The following is an 18,738-nucleotide window of genomic DNA, read 5'->3' as shown; positions in this document are numbered from 1 at the left end:
ACTGAATTATTTAATATTTAGTCAGACTGTTGTGCCATCCATGTAATATAGGATCAAAGTAACAGACTGTCTTAGAAGGAAACTTCAAAGTTGTAAACTGCAATTTGTGTTTAGCCAGGTTCAGTGCAACTCATCGAATCCTAACTCATCGAAAGACAGTTCATATACACCCAACTCATATATAGCCACTACATTGAGAGCTCCAACTCATCAACAGGACATTTCATAGACATTCACATGAATGATGGGTTTTGGCAGAAAAACAAACGAAAACAATGAAAAAATGTATAAACATTTTTTTGTAGAAAATCTTCATTTTTTTGAATTTATACTTATCATCAACGAAAAATCAATTGTGGAGAGGTGACAGTTCATAAAAAACGACGAAAAAAATTACGGTTACTATTATCAGAGCGTAGGCGCAAAATTTCGAGCCAATGCTTTTTAGATGTATTCATTTTTTCGAATCCTGAGAAAACTAATAAGCATTTTTGACAAATTTAAACGCAAAATGAAAGATTACTTTATTATTACAGAGGGCAGAAAGTCCCCGAAAACTTCTATGTTTATTTTAATAAGGTACAGGGGTGAAAAAGAAGAGAAAATTTAATGTGATTTTTAATTCCAAACATCTCATTCAAAAGAAACTTTTTGTTTGTTCTAAAGGACCTTAGGCCCTTGGTAATAATATAATCTTTCATTCTGCATTTATATTTTTCAAAAATATGTATTAGAGAAAAAAACTTTTGAGAAAAACTATAAGAATTCAAAAATCAAAATAGATTTTTTTTCAAATTGTTTCCTAATATAATGCATAAATCAAAGTGAACACCTTTTAAAAGGAAGCATTATGGAAGAGAGACAAAATTAATAAACATAATATTCAGTGACACTTGTATTTTTTCCAAAAAAAAATAAATAAACAACAATTGGTTCATACAAATTGTTTGATTCGTAAAATTTTAACAAATAAAATTTACAATACACACCCCTTGAGACATTCATTTTACCTTTATTTATCAAATACATAACAAATTACAAAATGCATACACCACATCTCCAAAACCAGCTGAAGGTGCTGATCACCTTTTCAGCTTGTCTTAGAAAATGATTCAACTGAACTTAATAATATGTATTTCAAAAGTCAGTGCAGAAAGAGAATTTTACAAATAAATACTTTAAATACTGATTTAGTACTTGAATTAATAATGACTTCAGTATAATGGTTACATAATAGCTAGCCAAAAATAATTTAACGAGTGAATACTTTGTGTTGCCATTCTTAATAGTAACTAAATGCATTCGAAATTCATTCAATTAATATATTGTAGAGCCTGTATGTCAGTAGAGGACATTACTCTTTTTTTTCTACCAATTTTTATGGCCATCATAACTGAGAATTTTTAATTTGTAGTAATTTAAATTATATACCAATACTTATCAATAATTTAATAAAAACAATCATAATCATACATGAACTATGTACAGCTGCAGTCAATGAATAGTTTACACCTTCCTTTTTATTTTGTAATGCATTGTATTTATACATAAATTTTACATTTGAATGAAGCACAAAAAATCAAGAGCACTTGCCAAACTCATACGCTAAGGCAAGTAGCTGCAGATTTGAACATGGCCATATGTTCATATGGAAAAGCAAACAAAGGTGGGATCATTTTCACCCTTTAGGACAGTTAGGTGGTTCAAGAGGCCAGATCTCCAACGGGCAACAAGATGAGGTGTTAGTAGATTATTTGAAAGATCTTTTTGCCAAGCTTGACAGCATTTCCAGGCAGCATATACACTCCATGTAGAAGGATTGCAAATGAATTGATAAATTGTGCAGCTGCAAGGAAACCTTTTTTGACTGAGGATCACAATAGGAGACCAGTTGCATTATAATATAATGAATTCATAAACTATGAAAACAACTTTTGGTCTAAGGTTGCATTTTCTGATGAGAAAGTGTTTCAATCATATAGTAATCATCAAATAAGAGTTTATAGGCAGAGGAATCATAGGTTTTATGAAAAATATATTCATCATTTACGAAATAGTGGAGGTATCTTTGTCAACATAAAGGAATGGATAAGTGCTAAAGGCCCAGGCATTTGAAGGGTACAGGGGAAGAAAGACAATAGTCCATTTGGATTTATCTCAAGCACGAAAATTAAGAATTATCTACTTATTATAAAGTCAATATAGTATAATATAAAATCAAGTAATTATTATTTTACTATTTTTCTTTAATGTTGACTTTATAATAAGTTAATAAATCTTATCTTTCAGTGTGCTCGAGCAAAATCCAAATGGACTATTGCCATTCTTCTCCCGTACCCTTCATTTGTTCTCATATAGAAGGAAAATTAACAGGATTATATTACAAACATAATCTTGAGAACATAATGTTGCCATCAGTGATCCAGAGATTTCCCAATAACAACTTCATCTTCCAACATGAAAATTACCTGGTGCATATGTGTAGTGTGGGCACAGTTGAAAACAAATTAAATGAATGAAACCTTGGGCCTTGGAATATAATTGAACTATGGAAAGCAATTGAGCAGGTATGGGAGGAACTTGATGAATATAACAAGAGGAGATTGATGCTACCTAGAAATAGAAGATTGCAAAGTTTTATTGACAATGATGGAGCTTCTACCAAATATTAATTGTGTTAATGTTTATCATTACTTAATATAAAATAAATTTAAAATACAATGGATATTTTTAACCCATACTTCCTTATTTTTGTTATTAAAAACATAATCGATTTTATTCAAAAAAACTTAAGTACTTTTTTAAAGAAAGTTACATATAATTTTGTTACATTGATTTATTTCATTTTGTTTTTTTAACTTCAATCAACCTATTCTGGGTCCGCCACTGGTCATTCACATAAATTTGCTTCTAAAGGAGATAAAAATTCAAAAAATCCACTATGTATGTAAGAGTAAGATAAGTAAGAGTAAACTATTCAATGGCCACATCTGTATAAACAAATGTAATCAAAATGATTTTATCAAAATTAAATTATGTGATAAACACTTACACAATAATTTCAGTAAAATAAGTTTGAAGATAGAAATGGAATCTAAACACTAATAGTCATATAGGGAGTTGATTTATTTGGTTGGTAACGAATAGTAGTTGTTTATTTGATGAATAGAGTTATTCGACCAATAAAACTGACACATCTACGTTTCACCAACGTCAAATAAGACTTATTTTATTTTTATCTCACTTTAAATATCCATAACACAGAAAATTTGTCAGTTTAACTTTAAAATATCAAAACTGTATTGAAACATTCGACTAATAAATTTTAATGTTGTTCTGAAGCTATTTCCTTGTGGCATTTTTATAATTAAGTATTTTTATAATAAATTTTATTTGAAGAATAACTGTGTGGTCAGTGGACAAAAGCAGACAAGTCACTTTTTGAGTTTTAAAGTTAAAATTAATTAATTAAAATTAAAATTTTGATTATGAAAAAATTCAATATTGGATATTGAACTACACATATAACAATTTAATTTTCTGTTGTATTTCAGTAGATATTTTTTTTGATAGGTGTTTTAATAATTAAAAATGTTTTTCAAAAATTGACTTGTCTACTTTTTTCCGCTGACCACACAACTATTCACTGGTTTATTTGTTGTTGGTGAAACTGGCCCTTAATGATTATATTCTAAAAACAGTATAGTATAATACATATTATACAGTAAAACCTCTGTTAACCGAAACCTTTTTAACCGAAACATTGTTTGACCAAAACAGCTGATAGTTTCAATAATTTCGTCAATAAAAAGTAAATTTTTATCACAAAAGGAAACAATTTGATGTTCATTTGTCAACATCACCAACATTGTTTTCATACAACTAAAGAATGCAATTAAATATACAACACATTACGAAATCACCTCATAGTAGTTTTTAATACCAACTTTGACAAGAATACTATTTAATTTGATACAAGAAGAATACAAAAACCAATGCTATTTTTAACTGAAATTTTTGTTATCCGAAACGGCCTGCCCCCAATTATTTAGGTTAATGGATGTTTTACTGTATATTTGAATATCATTTGTCATTAAAAATGGTAGAAACCATTTCATTACTTCATTATTGACTATAAACATGTTAGATCATTGTTTTTTTTTTGCAAAATTCTACATTTATGATGGCATTACACTGAGCATTGTATCAGGATATAAAGTAAAAGTAGAAATAAAGGAATTGAAATAGTAAAACAATATACATACCACTTTTTTAAACGGGCAACCGTTTTATCTACTTATAAAATATTTTGAACTATTCTCAGAAACTACAATTTACTATTGAACAGACTTTTGAAACAAATCGTAATAAAAAATCTAATTTAAACAACATCAAATTGACTAGTTAACAATCTATTTCCACATTTGCTTTAGAGTCTTTTTCGAAGCAAGGTATTTGGTAATATAACTAGCTACAACAAGTCCTGTTAACACTAGTACAATCATTATATAATCGAAATCTTCCTTCAATACATCAAATGTCTTTGAAGGTGCCACACGAGTATAAAACATATCTAAACCATGTATTAAGACATGGCAAGTACTTTCGAGTCTAGCCGCAGCTACCTCTATTCCCTTTATGCCACTTAATGACTGGTTGTAGTTAATGATGGCCTCTGCGGGTAGAGGAACCTCTGGCATATAGGGAATACAACTTTCTTCAGGACCACAAGGTATATCATTGAATCTAGGCTGCAGAAGCAACCAAGGTATCTCTATGACAACTCCAGTGGACAATCCAAGAAGCAGAAACTTATTTGTTATGCCTTTCTCTGTTAAAGTGACTGTTAAATCAACAGGAGTGGCTGGTAATATATAAGACTGTGTTTGGACATGAGGTAATACGCTAATAGCATGGGAACTGAACACTGTGCTATTACTTTGAACATGCCCTTCATATAATTCAGCAGAAACAACTTCAGTTCTTCTAAATCTCTCACTGAAGTATGAGTACACCAACCAATTTTCAGAATGCACTACCTTAACAGGAGTTTTGGCTCTTTTGTGTGATGTCGAGTACATAATAAGGCCAGAAATACCATCGATTAAGTATATACTCAATACATGCTTATGAACTGGATCTTCACTTATTGTGGCAACACTAATTAGATTAGGATTGACGTATTTATAATACACTGATCTATCAGGAAGAACTCTTCCTTGGGAATGTACCCTTTCGTTGGGATGCTTTGTGTTAACTGATACTATTTTACCAGGACTGAACTTGATTTCCCATGTAGGAGTAAGTTTAAATTCTTCTTTGGTACTGTGGTAAAAGTTATAGCCCTTAAGGCTATTTTTCTTACTATCTACTAAGAATATATGGTTCTGTTTTATATAATTGTATACAAATAGCTTGGACGTTTGTGGATGCACAGTTGCTTGATGTTCGGAGGAAAGCAGCAGAACAGGTTTAAGATTATTTTCATCTTCATATGGCAACAACATTGCCTGTGCAAGCTTGAAGTCTAACTTTTCAATGCCTTTAATGGAATACCCTGTGATAGGATCGAACTGAAATAAAACTGCATTTCCATTTGTCGAATCTTCAGCAATAAGTGTACACAGTGCAGGAAGAGGGGCATATCTAGCAGTTCTTTGTACAAATAGAAACATCTTTTCCTTGTCCAATAACTTAAAAGGTCTAACATTTGGTAGCCTATAACTCCATGCTATCGATCCAGATAAAGTGTCAATAGCAAACAATTTTCCTACTTTCGTTGCCACTACAATAAGTTTGTGGAAACCGAATTCATCTCTAACTAAACCGTTAGCTGATAATAACTGACTACCAAAAATTAAATTGGACAACTGTTTAGTCTGTGTAGTTAATCTGTGGACGAGCATATTAATAATATTATTAGAATTTGTTTTAAATTCATTTTCGATTGAGGCATCTAATTCAGACATTGGTAATTCGAAAAATTCAGTAGCAACTATATCGCTAAGAGCTTCCTCTATAGTCCATTGGACTTTACCTTCTGGTATTTTAATTGTTAATAGAGCATTGTCTGATGTGCTTATCACTAGGATACCATTAGAACCTTTTAAAGAGCTTGCGATAATTACTGGCACTCCTACTCCTATGGGATAGTCTACGTCAACTCTCGACAACTCTTGTCCTGAAGAGTATTCCTTAGAAACAAGGCTAATTAGCTTATCAGGAGTACTACTAGCTTCAAACTGATACAATATCAGTTTATCCTCATTTCCAGCTATGTAGGTTTCTCCAGAAATTTCAATTTCTTTGATTTTAATATTTTCATTTTCTAGTTCAACTAATTTTTCTACTCTATTTGAAATTAACAAAAAAGCTGGAATGTTTGTGTTCAATTGCTTAATACTAATTGGTCCCGAGCCATCACCTAAGATACTTTGTATTGATTTTGAATGAACTGTATCATCCTTAGCAAGATAATCAATAAAATATAACTGACCTGAATAGTCATTACTTGACAAACACACGTATTTAGAGCTGGAAACCACGCAATTTGAAGTATCCTTTACCCAAGGAGCTGATATTTTCAAGTTCTTTTCGATTGCTTCGCCTGTAGAAAGGTAGTAACTAGAAACTTCCAAATGGGACCCGACAACTGGAATGATATTGATTAGTTTTCCATCTAGTACACGGAAGTCCATAGGTGGTAGTTTATCGGTAATAATCGGCCATTCTGTGATAAGGGCCCCAGTGTTGATGTCCCAGCTTCTAACTATCCAGGTGTTTATTGTCCCTGATACTGTGTATATGTCTCTGTCTATGTATAATAATTTAATTTCATACTCTTTGGGGTCTTCTAGTACATGTCTCCACAAAATCTGACCATTTTTGAGGTTTAAACTAGCTAAAACATTCTGTTCAGTGGCGATGATGATTCTCTTGGAATCAATTTCTGCAAATTTGCTTTTTCCTATGAACGATCGTTTCCAATCGAATTTTCCTACTTGATCTTCATAAATGGCACTTGATAAATTTACTACACTTATTAATATTAAATATAATTTTAAAAATACTAAATGTTCAACTTTTGCCATTATTGCTAAATCAGAGTTCACATAACCTCTAAACGTTAACTTTAAAAAAGAAGAAAATATAATCTGACGTCACAGGTTCCAACTTCCAACTCCAACCATAGAGTTATATATTAGCATAGAGAGAGTGTCTTTCTGAGCGAAGTGACGACACCATCTTTTTTCTTTGGATTAGTGCTGTTTCACTCTTACGCATAGTAAAGCTGCTACAGTTGTCCTCCTCTTCCGTGCCTATATTCAGACTGAATGTCATCATAGATTTTCGATACAATGTGTTAGAAAGAGATGCAGCAAACCAGTCCATGAGATCTTGTCGTTAGGAAGCGCGGAAGGTAGGCTCCCTCTATGTTAATATATACCTCTATGACTCCAACTAGGCGGGAGAGATTAAATGTCCAGCAAACGACGGCAATGTTGCCAGATTCCTTTTAGCGGGAATTTTAAAATTGTATAGCAGTTTGGTTTTAAATTTGACAGTTCTTTTTTCTCAAGTCAAAAATCTTAACCTTACTTTTACAAGTGATCACAGATCACCTACCTCCTCTAGATGTTTCACGATAACGCTTTGGTTAAATATGAAAAACAGCGCTCCATGCCGCTTGTATCGGAACTAATTTCAAGCGGGAATTTCAAAATGTAATTTTGGTGGAAAGAAAATGTTAGGTTAAAATATTTGTATAGTTGAAAAAAAAAATAATTTGGTTTTAAAATATGCAAATTATTTTTAATTTCAAATATACAAAATACCATTTGGGAAAAAATAAGACATGACAACGTATTTTTATTTATTTATTTCATACCAGCAAAACCACTTTGTATATACTTTTTTACAAATCGTATCTTTACAAATGAAATTATTAATAGTTATCTTCCAAATACTTCTACAAAAGGGTATCTCAAATGATTGAAACATGTGTGCATCTCTACTTGTTGAGGACTTTCAACTAAAACAAAAAATTAATATAATTGATTTGATAATAACCATATTCATTTCACGTAAAATAATTTGTATTAATTATATATTTTATGTAGGGGTTACTTACTTGGTCTTGGTGTTACATTCGTTTGCTTCCCTACACCACTAACTGTGTTACTTGTTCTCTAATAACAACTCACCATGCAAATGTAAGCTAGGAATTTGATCTTCCTAGGGATCTTCAAATCACATTCGTTTTGTTTCAAAAACTGTATTTGAATCCATTTTATCTAAATCAGGATTTTTTATTATTGCTAACAATCAGATAAACATTTTTACTGACATAAAGATAAAAGATAAAGGCATACTGACACCACGGTTATTAGACTTTATTACGGTTGTCTTGTCCGACGGTGGTGGGGAGACTTATATTTTTGACTTTACGTCACAAGAGTTTACATTCCCATATTTTTAAATTATTTTCGATCATTGAATGTGTGTTATTGTGAATATGTGTATTATTTGTGTTATTATGAAATAATAAGACAAATAGTACACATTTTATCTTATACCGGGTGGTGAATCGTAAAAAGGGCCATAGGAAAATCAATGTAAAATTCTGAATTGTTGAATTCCTGCTTCCCTAATTATTCTACATCAAATGTCATGAGAGAATACTTGTAAAGAATTAAAATCTGTATTAAAATCAAAAGTTAAAATTGTTCTACGATTTAAATGCATTCCAAAATTTTGAAAAATATGATACATTTGCCACAATAGGTATGCGTGTAAAAGTAAGGCCACACGTTACTATTTAACTGACAGTGCTCACACCATTGACTGAATAAAAAATCTCTATTATTAATACTCTCTCCGCAACTGAGGGTATCTTATCAACTGTATTGTTTTTAAACAATACATGATAAAATAAAAATATTGACAGTTCAAAAATGTGAACATTATTGCATTGTGCGTGGCCTAAGTTTGGGCTGAAAACTAAAATGTATTACATTTTTACAAAATTTTGGAATATGTTTAATTACGTAGACCAATTTTAACAGTTATTTCCAATGCAGATTTCAATCCTCTTCAAATAGTTTCTAATGTCTTTTGATGTAAAATAATTATTAGGGAAGCTGGAATTCAACAGTTCAGAATTTTACATTGAGTTAATGCAAAACTTTGACGCATGTCAAAATTCTCAATTGTGTTTTAATTGTATTCATTTTTTTCGAATCCTGAGAAAACTAATAAATATTCTTGAAAAATTTAAACTCAGAATGAAAGACTACATTAAACCGAGGGCTGAAAGTCCCTGAAAACTTTATAGTGTTTATTTTAATAAGTTACAGGGCTGAAAATAAAAGAGAAGTGTGATTTAATTTCAAATATTTCATTCAATATAATCTGCTTGTTTATTCTAAGGGGCTTCCCGCCCTCGGTAATAATGTAATCTTGCATCCTGCGTTTAAATTTTTCTAAAATACTTGGTTTTCTCAGGATTCGAAAAAAATCATATTACGATTCAAATGACAGTAAACTCTCGTGACGTAATCTCACCCTTAATGTTCATTGGTTAGTCGATTTAGGCAACCGTAGTAATGTCTAAGAACCGTGTACTGACACTGACAATGATGACAATTGACAAATTATAATGACACTCAGACTCAGTGATATAGAAGAAATCTTCACTCCAGGGCCCTGATTCTAAATCAAATTTCGACCAAAAACAAGTCGCTTTCAATATGGCGACTGTCGAAATTATTTGACACGGAGATGAATGAATGGCCAAAAGCGAGGTTAGGTTTAGTTTAGATGTGTTTTGTTTATTTCTTGCAAGGAAAACTAAATCAAAAGGTATTATAATATAGCTGGGTTTAATTGAAATTTGCTTGTTTTGAGGAATTAGATAGAATAGTATTAAATTAGAAATATAATAATTGAGAATGTCCACAACATGAATCATCAACTCAATGAAAGATGTGAGGTAATAATCTGGGAAAATTAGTAAAAAACAAGGAAAATTAATTACCAGCTATTTTATTGCTGGACATGCTGAAATCAAATCTTAAGATTTCCTATATTAGTAATATAGCTGTGCAAAGTCCACAGAAAGTGTGCTATTTTGTTTATAAACAAATTAGCGCTCCGAAATCTTTTTTTTTTTATTATTGCTCTATAACTCCGAAAATTTTAACTTTAAACCAAAACACTCACATAAAAATTGACAGTAATTTAATTCTGCACATTGATAATTTATTCCAATTTCCTTCGACGGAAATTTTCTTCGGAAACTTCGGGTTTTCCAAACAAAATCTTTAATTTTCAACTAAAATTTGAGGGAAGTAATTATTTATCAATAATTAAATAATTTGGTGACAGTGACATAAATCTTTTTTGTTATGAGTGTCTTGAAGATATGAAAATTTGTATGTACAAAGAGGACCGGAATTAAAAGGTATCTAATGGTTCAAAGATTAAAATCCTGTTGTTTATAACTCTGTCGCAAATGCCGGTCAAATTTGACCGGTTATACCTGGAATCACTCCTCGCAATTCAATTTGTTTTTCTTCGAAAAGGACACAGAAGCCGTGCTCTTTTGAACAGCGTTAACTTAATTTAATTTAATCTAATATTTTCTGAGGGGTTCTATTTGTTTATAAGCCAAAAAATTGTTTCTTTATAACATTCCTGAGACCGCTCAAATGGTCCAATTTCAATCCTGTAAGGTACGTTGAATAGGTATAGTGCTTTTTTATATGAAAATCATAGTTATTCTGGTGTATCATAATCTTTCTGGTTATTATTTCGACCGAAATTTTTTAATTAACATTTTAATTATTGCTAAACTATTGGTTAGATTGTCGCCGGTCTCCTGATATACAGAGAGGGGCTAAATTATGGAATAAATTCATTTTCTCTAAAATGGACGATTTTAGAGAAAAATCCCGAAACAGGTCGATTTTTATTTTTAAATTAAATTTCTTGGCATATATTTCAAACTAGTGACGTCATCCATCCGAGCGTGATGACGTAATTATTTTTTTAAATAGGAATATGGGTTCGTGTTGTAGCTCATTTACAAAGGCGTTCAATTCTCTATTCAGTATTATAAACATTAATATCAATATTTATACAGGGAGGCCAAAAAAAAAATTTTGAATTAAATTAATTGACGCAAGAAGAAGAATGCATGTAATTTATTTAACTCAAAATACATTCTATTGCTGTCAGAAAATAGAAAAAAATGTTTATTTTGCAAATAAACATTGCTTTTAGCTTAAATTAAAAGTTCAAACTGCCAATGGGTAGGAGGGAGGCTGTTTGTGATTTAATTTAAACGAAAAGAAATGTTTATTTGTGAAATAAACCTTTTTTTCTATTTTCTGACAGCAGTACAATGTATTTTGAGTTAAATAAATTACATACATTCTTCTTTTTGCGCCAATTAATTTAATTCAAAATTTTTTTTGGCAACCCTGTATAAATACCTAATGATATTAATGTTTATATTACTGAATAGAGAATTAAACGCCCTTTCAAATGACCTACCACACGACCCCTATTCCCATTAACAAAATTATCGATTACGTCATCACGCTCAGATGGATGACGTCACTAGTATGAAATATATGCCAAAAAATTGTAATTTAAAAATAAAAATCGACCTCTTTCGGGATTTTGCTCCAAAATCGTCCGTTTTAAAGAAATGAATTTATTCCATAATTTAGCCCCTCTGTATAATCTACTATAATAAACCTTTTATGTCTTCAATTATTTAATTATTGATAAATAATTAGGTACTTCCCTAAAATTTTAATTGAAAATGGCAGATTTTTTGGGAAAACTCGGATTTTCTGAGTAAAATTTTTGTTGAAGGAAATCGGAAAAAAAATAACTTTGTGCAGAACTAAATTACGGTGAATTTTTATTTGAGTGTTTTTGGCTCAAAGGAAAAATTATAGGAGTTACAGACCACTAATTGAAAAAAAAGAAGATTTAGGAGTGCTAATTTGTTTATAAATAAAATAACACACTTTCTGCGGACTTGTCATACCCCATATTACTAATATATGCAATCTTAAGATTCGATTTTAGCAATAAAATAGCTGGTAAATAATTTTTCCCAAAAATGGTACTATTATTTCGATAATTTTCCCAGACTATCAACAAAATCCAAGAAACCGAAGCGCCAACCCAAATTCTGAGCAGTCTCAACATGATAAGGTTAATATCCCCAGTTGCTGTCATGGCGGTGTCGAAATGAAATTGCGACTGTCGAAATGAATTAGAATCAGGCCCCAGGTGCATGGCGACATCTCAAAAAACGTATCATTACTAAAAATGACATTTAGTTTAGTATGACCTTGAGATACCTGCGTGAAACATCTAAAGAGAGTTAAGTGATCTGTGCAAGTGATTAGGATTATTATTATTTTATTTACATGTAAATTGAAACAATAAATATTGTGCTGTGTCATGTCATAATTTAAAACTCATTATGTTGCAGTCTTTTCCAGTTGATAAAATTGCAATTCAAAAACTTTTAGGTAGGTACGTGTAACTTCCACATTATTATTTATTTTTTAAGTATTAAGGTTGATGTTGATATCAAAAATTTAGATTTCAAAGATAGTTTTATGTAGGTCGATACTAATAGAGTAATACTAGATAATAGATTAGATACAATTACAAAGTAAGCTGTAAGTAGTATAACTGCCCATGTAATCACCTGTTATGTTTTTTTTAGATTTGCACTGTATGGATGGCACAGGAAGAGAAAAGAGTACAAGAACATGAAACATCTTATTATGAGTGTATATGTATGTGATCCTCAAAAAATTATTTTACAAAACAAGATAGAGAAAGAGCTTTAAAATCCCAAGGATCCTGCAAAATGTTTATTTGGTGTACTAGTCGAATAATAGTATCTAAAAATATTGAAACTATTTTAAAACACATTACGGGCATGAGAATGATATAGAGCACTTACATAAATACCAAAATCAGATAAATATTTCTTCAAAGTTTATTTTGAGACTTTCTTCAAAAATGTAAGTAAAATATTTGCATATCGACGGCGGAAAGGAAGGACTTCGTAACTGAAAAATTTTTATAACATGAGTTACTTCAGTTTTCGCTTTAGAATAAGTGTATCGGCAGCTATTACAGCTGGGAAAGTTTCCGGAAGGCTTCCAAAAAGCTTTCCCAGCTCTAAAAGCTGTTTAATAGGTGCTGATACACTTATTCTAAAGCGAAAACCGAAGTAACTCATTTTATACAAATTTTTCAGTTATGAGGTCCTGCCTTTCCGCCGTAGATGTACACAATATAATTTAAAACAAGAATGTTACCACTAAACCACTTTTTAAATATTACTCATGAATATTTACTACAGTTTACAATTTCAAACTAGTGTGTTTGATTCTCCTATACCTATATTTTTCTTTTTTAGTAAACTTCAGACTGTTCAGGATAGCATAATAGCATAGGAGGCGAATTAAAAAGAATTAATTTACTTACAAGAAAAGATATCAGAAACATTAAACTCTCTTATGGCATTGATTTGAAAGATGGGTATATGTACAATGATGATGCAACGTGTTTATTTTTGGGTTGAATGCTTACAGACTCATGTCCAATATTATTTTACAAACAACATGACATATTAATGGATATTCATTCTGAATTTAACATTTATGATTTTTGTCTTATTTTCCTTAATACTGTGCCAAAAGGAAATGTTAATTAAGTTTGGTAAATCCTTTATCGCAATCGATGGAACTCATGGGCTCAATCCCTATGACTTTCAACTTATGACAGTATTAGTAAAAGATGAATTTGGGAATGGATTTTGTACTGCTTTCTTATTTTCAAATAGAAAAGATACCTACTTTAATTTACCAATTTTTTTAAATACATGTCTGTGTTGGTATTATATGTATAGTCAAATGTTTTCATATCAGGCATAAGCGACACCTTTTACAATGCCTCGTCAAATGTAATGGGTATTGCTCCTAATAGAATGTTAAGTGCCTGGCACATATATAGGGCATGGTAAGTAAATCTTAATAAAATATCTGATTCTGAAAAAAATCCTATTATGTATACAAGATGTATTAATGATGGTTTAGAGTAGAGAGTAGTAATAGCTTTTTGGGTAGACTTCTAAGTGATGCAGATACATACAATTTTAGTAAGTATTTCCAGTAGAATTACTGCAATAACATCCAACAATGGGCCTATTGTTATAGGAAGGGGTTGTGGAATTAATACCAATATGACCATTCAAAATTTTCATAAAATTTTGGATAAAAGGGTATCCATTAGTTGTTATCAGTTAAGTTTAAAACTTGGCACTCATGGAGAGCTATACCATAATATATAATAGGTATATTATCTCATAATATTACATCTCATATTGTTCACTACATTAGTAATGAGTGAGCAATATGAGATATAACATATTATAGTATAAGTCTCTGTGCATGACCAGATTAACATGTTTGGTGCCCATCTCGAACAAGCTCCACTTGGCTGGTACCACATACTTAAATCATTTATTTAGTTACACAGTACTACTCACATAACTTATGTGTCGTCAGTACCTTCCGTAAAACCTTGTGATGCTACCCATACGTCATGGCCACTGAATGTGTTAAAGCTTGTTAATGTAGGAGAGTTATACTAAAATATATATCTTATATTATATTGCCTTAAATAGAAAAAATATCTTATTTAAATTGTATCCATGTAAGTTTTGATTTAATGAAATAAACCTTTTAATCAAAAAAGTGTTGTTTACTTATGTACACCCAGCCATATCCTGATCAAGACGCCAATAGGGCTTTTCATCGATTGTCATTTGTTTCGAGCTTCTGTCATGAGTCACATAATATTAATGTATCTACGTCATACGTCTTTGGCTTGTATCATTGGTATATACCAATAACGTACGACGTAGATATATTAATATTATGTGACACATGACAGAAGCTCGAAACAAATGACTGTGAATGAAATGCCCTATTGAATAGGGCTTTTCATCGATTGTCATTTGTTTCGAGCTTCGGTCAAGTGTCATATAATATTAATATATCTACGTCATACGTCTTTGGTTTGTATCATTGGCAATATCAATAACATATGACATAGATATATTAATATTAGACAACACATGACAGAAGCTCGAAACAAATAACTGAGTGAAAAGCCCTATATCATGTAAATACAAGTCATAAAGATATCTTTCTACGGTTAAAATTTCACAGCCTAAAGACATCATTTATGTAACTTCTTAAGCCGTCACAAAATGACTGCAATAAGAAAATAGAATTTATTAACTCGCTTCGCCCCCAGGCAAAGTAAAGGTGCTAGGCCACTAAGAATGTTTTTTTCAATTTCTTTTATTTAGCGCTTAGCTGTTTAGCCAGATACATGATGAGAATTAATACTATTATAATACATATTAAAACTAATTCAAATTACTAGTAATTTTATTAATATTCTGAATAATTATGTAACCACTTAATACTAAAATAAAAAAGTGTCCATCTATACTATCCCAACACATTTTCACCTTTGAAATCGTAAATTTCCATTCCCATTAAAAAATAATTTGTACTGTATAAGTATATTTCTTTTGAGCTTCATTTTTTTTTTTCAAAATACTGCAACATGAGTTTTAAATTATGACACAGTACAATACTTGTTTCAATATTTACATGTAAATAAAATAATCCTAATTACTTGTAAAAGTAAGGTTATAAATTTAAGAATACAGAACTCTCTTTTAAAACCAAAGTGGCATTAGACTAATTTTAAAATTCCCGCTAAAAGGAAAAAGGTAAATCTGGCAACAGTGCCGTCGTTTGCTGGACATTTAATCTCTCCCCAACTAGGCCATTCTCATAGGCGGAGGAACTTCTAATGAATAGGATAAATTTAATAAATAAATAAATACATCATACAATCATTTTCAATTTTAGTGAAAGTGTGTAAGTATTTTTATTAATAAATATACTAAATTAATGCAAGATCAAATACAATCTGACAAGAGACAAACCAAAGACAAATGTGATAAAAAGACAAATTAAATTTATTATAAGTATATTTTGTTTACTAATGACTATCTATTATCTAAGTAACATAAATAATAGTTTGAGTTAATTTAATCAAATACAACTTTTTAAAATTTTGTGTTCTTCCCACAATATTTTTCAATAGGCCCTTTATTTGACAGCTCGACAATGTTGCCAGATCTAATAAAACAGGATCAGAGTGCGTCCAGGGAGAGTGTAGCCAAGCCCGGAAACCAGAGCAAAATATGGCCGCCCTCAGTGATCACTGGTTGCCCTAGTCGCATGAGTCGCACACAAAAATACAAATTTTACATAACTGTCAGTTGTAAAAAGAAGATTGAGGTTATATAGAAACATTGCAAAAACTGAAAAAATCCAAAATTATATTTTGATTAAATTAATGTTGTTCTTTTATTAGAACTGCTTGTTTTGAGAAAGTCTGAAGTGCCTATAGATAGTGCAATATTGATTCGGAGAAAAAAGACGTTAATTCATAACAGAAACTAAATGAATCTGAACCAAATCATTGTAAACAAAATTCTGGTCTCATTATGGATGGGCTGCAGTGGAGCTTGCAATAATTGGTTTCACACTGATTGTGTAAAAATATCATTTGCTTCTTAAAAAGCTAAAACGGTATTGTGATAATTCTATAGAAAAGGTGAGAGTATGAGTTTCGTCATTTAGGTTCGGATGTGTGGAAGATCACTGGGAATAAGATAAGAAGCTGGTCAAAATAGTAAAGCAGAATACATAGCTTGGAAGGAGTTAGTATGGTTATTGTTAATGAAAAGTATAAGCATTTATCGGTTATTCTGCAGGTGGATTCTCCCAGGCATAAACTGTTGCTAGAAAAGGGGGGAAGATCAGATGAGGATGCTGGAGCTAAACTGGTCTGTTACTTACAAGATTAGTTTTTGTGATAATTTGCAAAATGTGTTTAGGTGCCTCTTTTAATACTAGTGACATAACCAGTGTTTAAACATGGATTAAAAAATAGTGTGTGTACTTTTATGTATGTAAGTTATACTTACAGTAGACGCCCTCTTAACCGACCGACCCTACACCTTTTTGGATACTATTTTTAGATTAGAGGTCATACAAGTTTCATAATTTGTCTTGTGAGTGATATTGTTAATTACATATGTATATACACATCGACATTCGTTTCACTTTATATTTTGACTTAATTTGTTTGAAAATGAATCGTGACCCATGGGAAAAGTTATAGCGGACGGACTATATGTACATACTACTTTTTTGTTTATAGATCATAAAATATATATATTTTTAATAGAGTTACATATGTAATGTCTTTCTGAGGGTGGTTTTAAAGATTTTCGGTTTAACCAACTTTTTGATTATCCGACCTATGAGCAGCTCCCGTCATGGTCGGTTAAGAAAGTGTCTACTGTATATATGATTTCAACTATTTCAAGGAAATAAATAGATTCAAAACAAACAGTTTATTTGTAATTTATTTAAATATTAAATTAAATTTTAATACTTACTACTTTCCAAAAAATTTCATTAAAAGAATAGCACAAATTAAAAAATTATAAAACATATATTTACTAAAAACACCAATATATTTTGTTCACACTTTATTTCCACCGATACGTAACTTGAAAGATTTAGCAACTAACTTTATATTGTCTGTGTGCACAATAGTGCATACTGTTAGTTTTATAAAAAACTCGACAACATTTTTCCCAATCGCACCTAATAACTTCAAAAATAGAATCAAGCTAGAAACATAAAGCATAAACGAACTTATAGGTGTTTAATTCAAAATGACAAAAAACATATAAACGTTTTTTGGACAGAAAAGTAACAGACCACTTGTGCGTTTAGATTTGTCAATTTTAATCAAAAGCTAAGTAATGACTGCTAGGTCTGTATGAATTTTTAAGTCTGTATTACTCATTATTCATCACGAATAGCTGGTAATGTATCCACTGGAAATGTATCAGAAATTTCAACACCTCTTCTTGGTTAATGTGGAAGAGACAGATAAAATTAATGGAACATTGCTGGAATAAAGCTTATGTTAAGCGATAGTCCACATTCTCCACTTACTGCGGTCACTTTATTAAGTAAGCAGTATCTGTAGGTTTTCATGTGATTCGGCTAAAAGAACTGTATCATCAGCATATCTCAGGTTATTTATGATCATGCCATTAATTCTAATGCCTATGTTTATTTCATCCATTGTCTTACTTGATATGTCTTCCGAGTACCTATATATTAAATAATATTGGTGAAAGCATACACCCTTGTCGAACACCTTTTTTTTTCATTTCTATTTCTTCTGATGTTATGTCTTCTATTCTCACTACCGCTTTTTGGCCATAGTATAAGTATATAGCGAGCCTATAAGGGTCCGTTTTTCCTTTAGAAGTATGGAAACCTAAAAACTGTTAATTGTAATAAAATGAATTATTCTATACCTATACAATATTGTGACAATCAATTGATATCGGCCCTGGACAGATAACGAAGTACAGGCATATTTGTGCTCTTCACAATTTGTTAGTTCTTGAGTGGTGAATCAATATCTATGAAAGATTTTTTAATTTTTGCATACTGGTAAACAAAAGTATGTTACAGCTCCTACTGTAAGTAAAACTGTAAACAATTTAAACTGATTGAT

General features: G+C 30.8%; 1 protein-coding gene and 1 long non-coding RNA gene across 3 annotated transcripts; one reads left to right on the top strand and one right to left on the bottom strand.

The window, feature by feature from the left end:
- Nucleotides 1–880: 880 nt before the first annotated feature.
- LOC126879460 (ER membrane protein complex subunit 1) lies at nt 881–7,157 on the bottom strand. The gene has a single exon (XM_050642479.1). The coding sequence runs from the start codon at nt 7,089–7,091 to the stop codon at nt 4,413–4,415; it is 2,679 nt and encodes an 892-aa protein (XP_050498436.1). The 5' UTR covers nt 7,092–7,157; the 3' UTR covers nt 881–4,412.
- A 5,137-nt stretch (nt 7,158–12,294) lies between these two features.
- On the top strand, nt 12,295–14,803 carry LOC126879467 (uncharacterized). Of its 2 annotated transcripts, none has more exons than XR_007696067.1 (3): nt 12,295–12,554; nt 12,755–13,058; nt 13,460–14,803. It is a non-coding gene; the product is annotated as an uncharacterized LOC126879467 (long non-coding RNA). The 2 variants fall into 2 exon arrangements; XR_007696068.1 differs by having other exon boundaries at nt 12,295–12,558.
- The last annotated feature ends 3,935 nt before the right edge of the window (nt 14,804–18,738 follow it).

Source organism: Diabrotica virgifera, chromosome 2 (assembly GCF_917563875.1).
Source record: "Diabrotica virgifera virgifera chromosome 2, PGI_DIABVI_V3a".
NCBI lineage: Eukaryota > Metazoa > Arthropoda > Insecta > Coleoptera > Chrysomelidae > Diabrotica > Diabrotica virgifera.
This window is presented reverse-complemented; position numbering and strand designations above follow the sequence as displayed.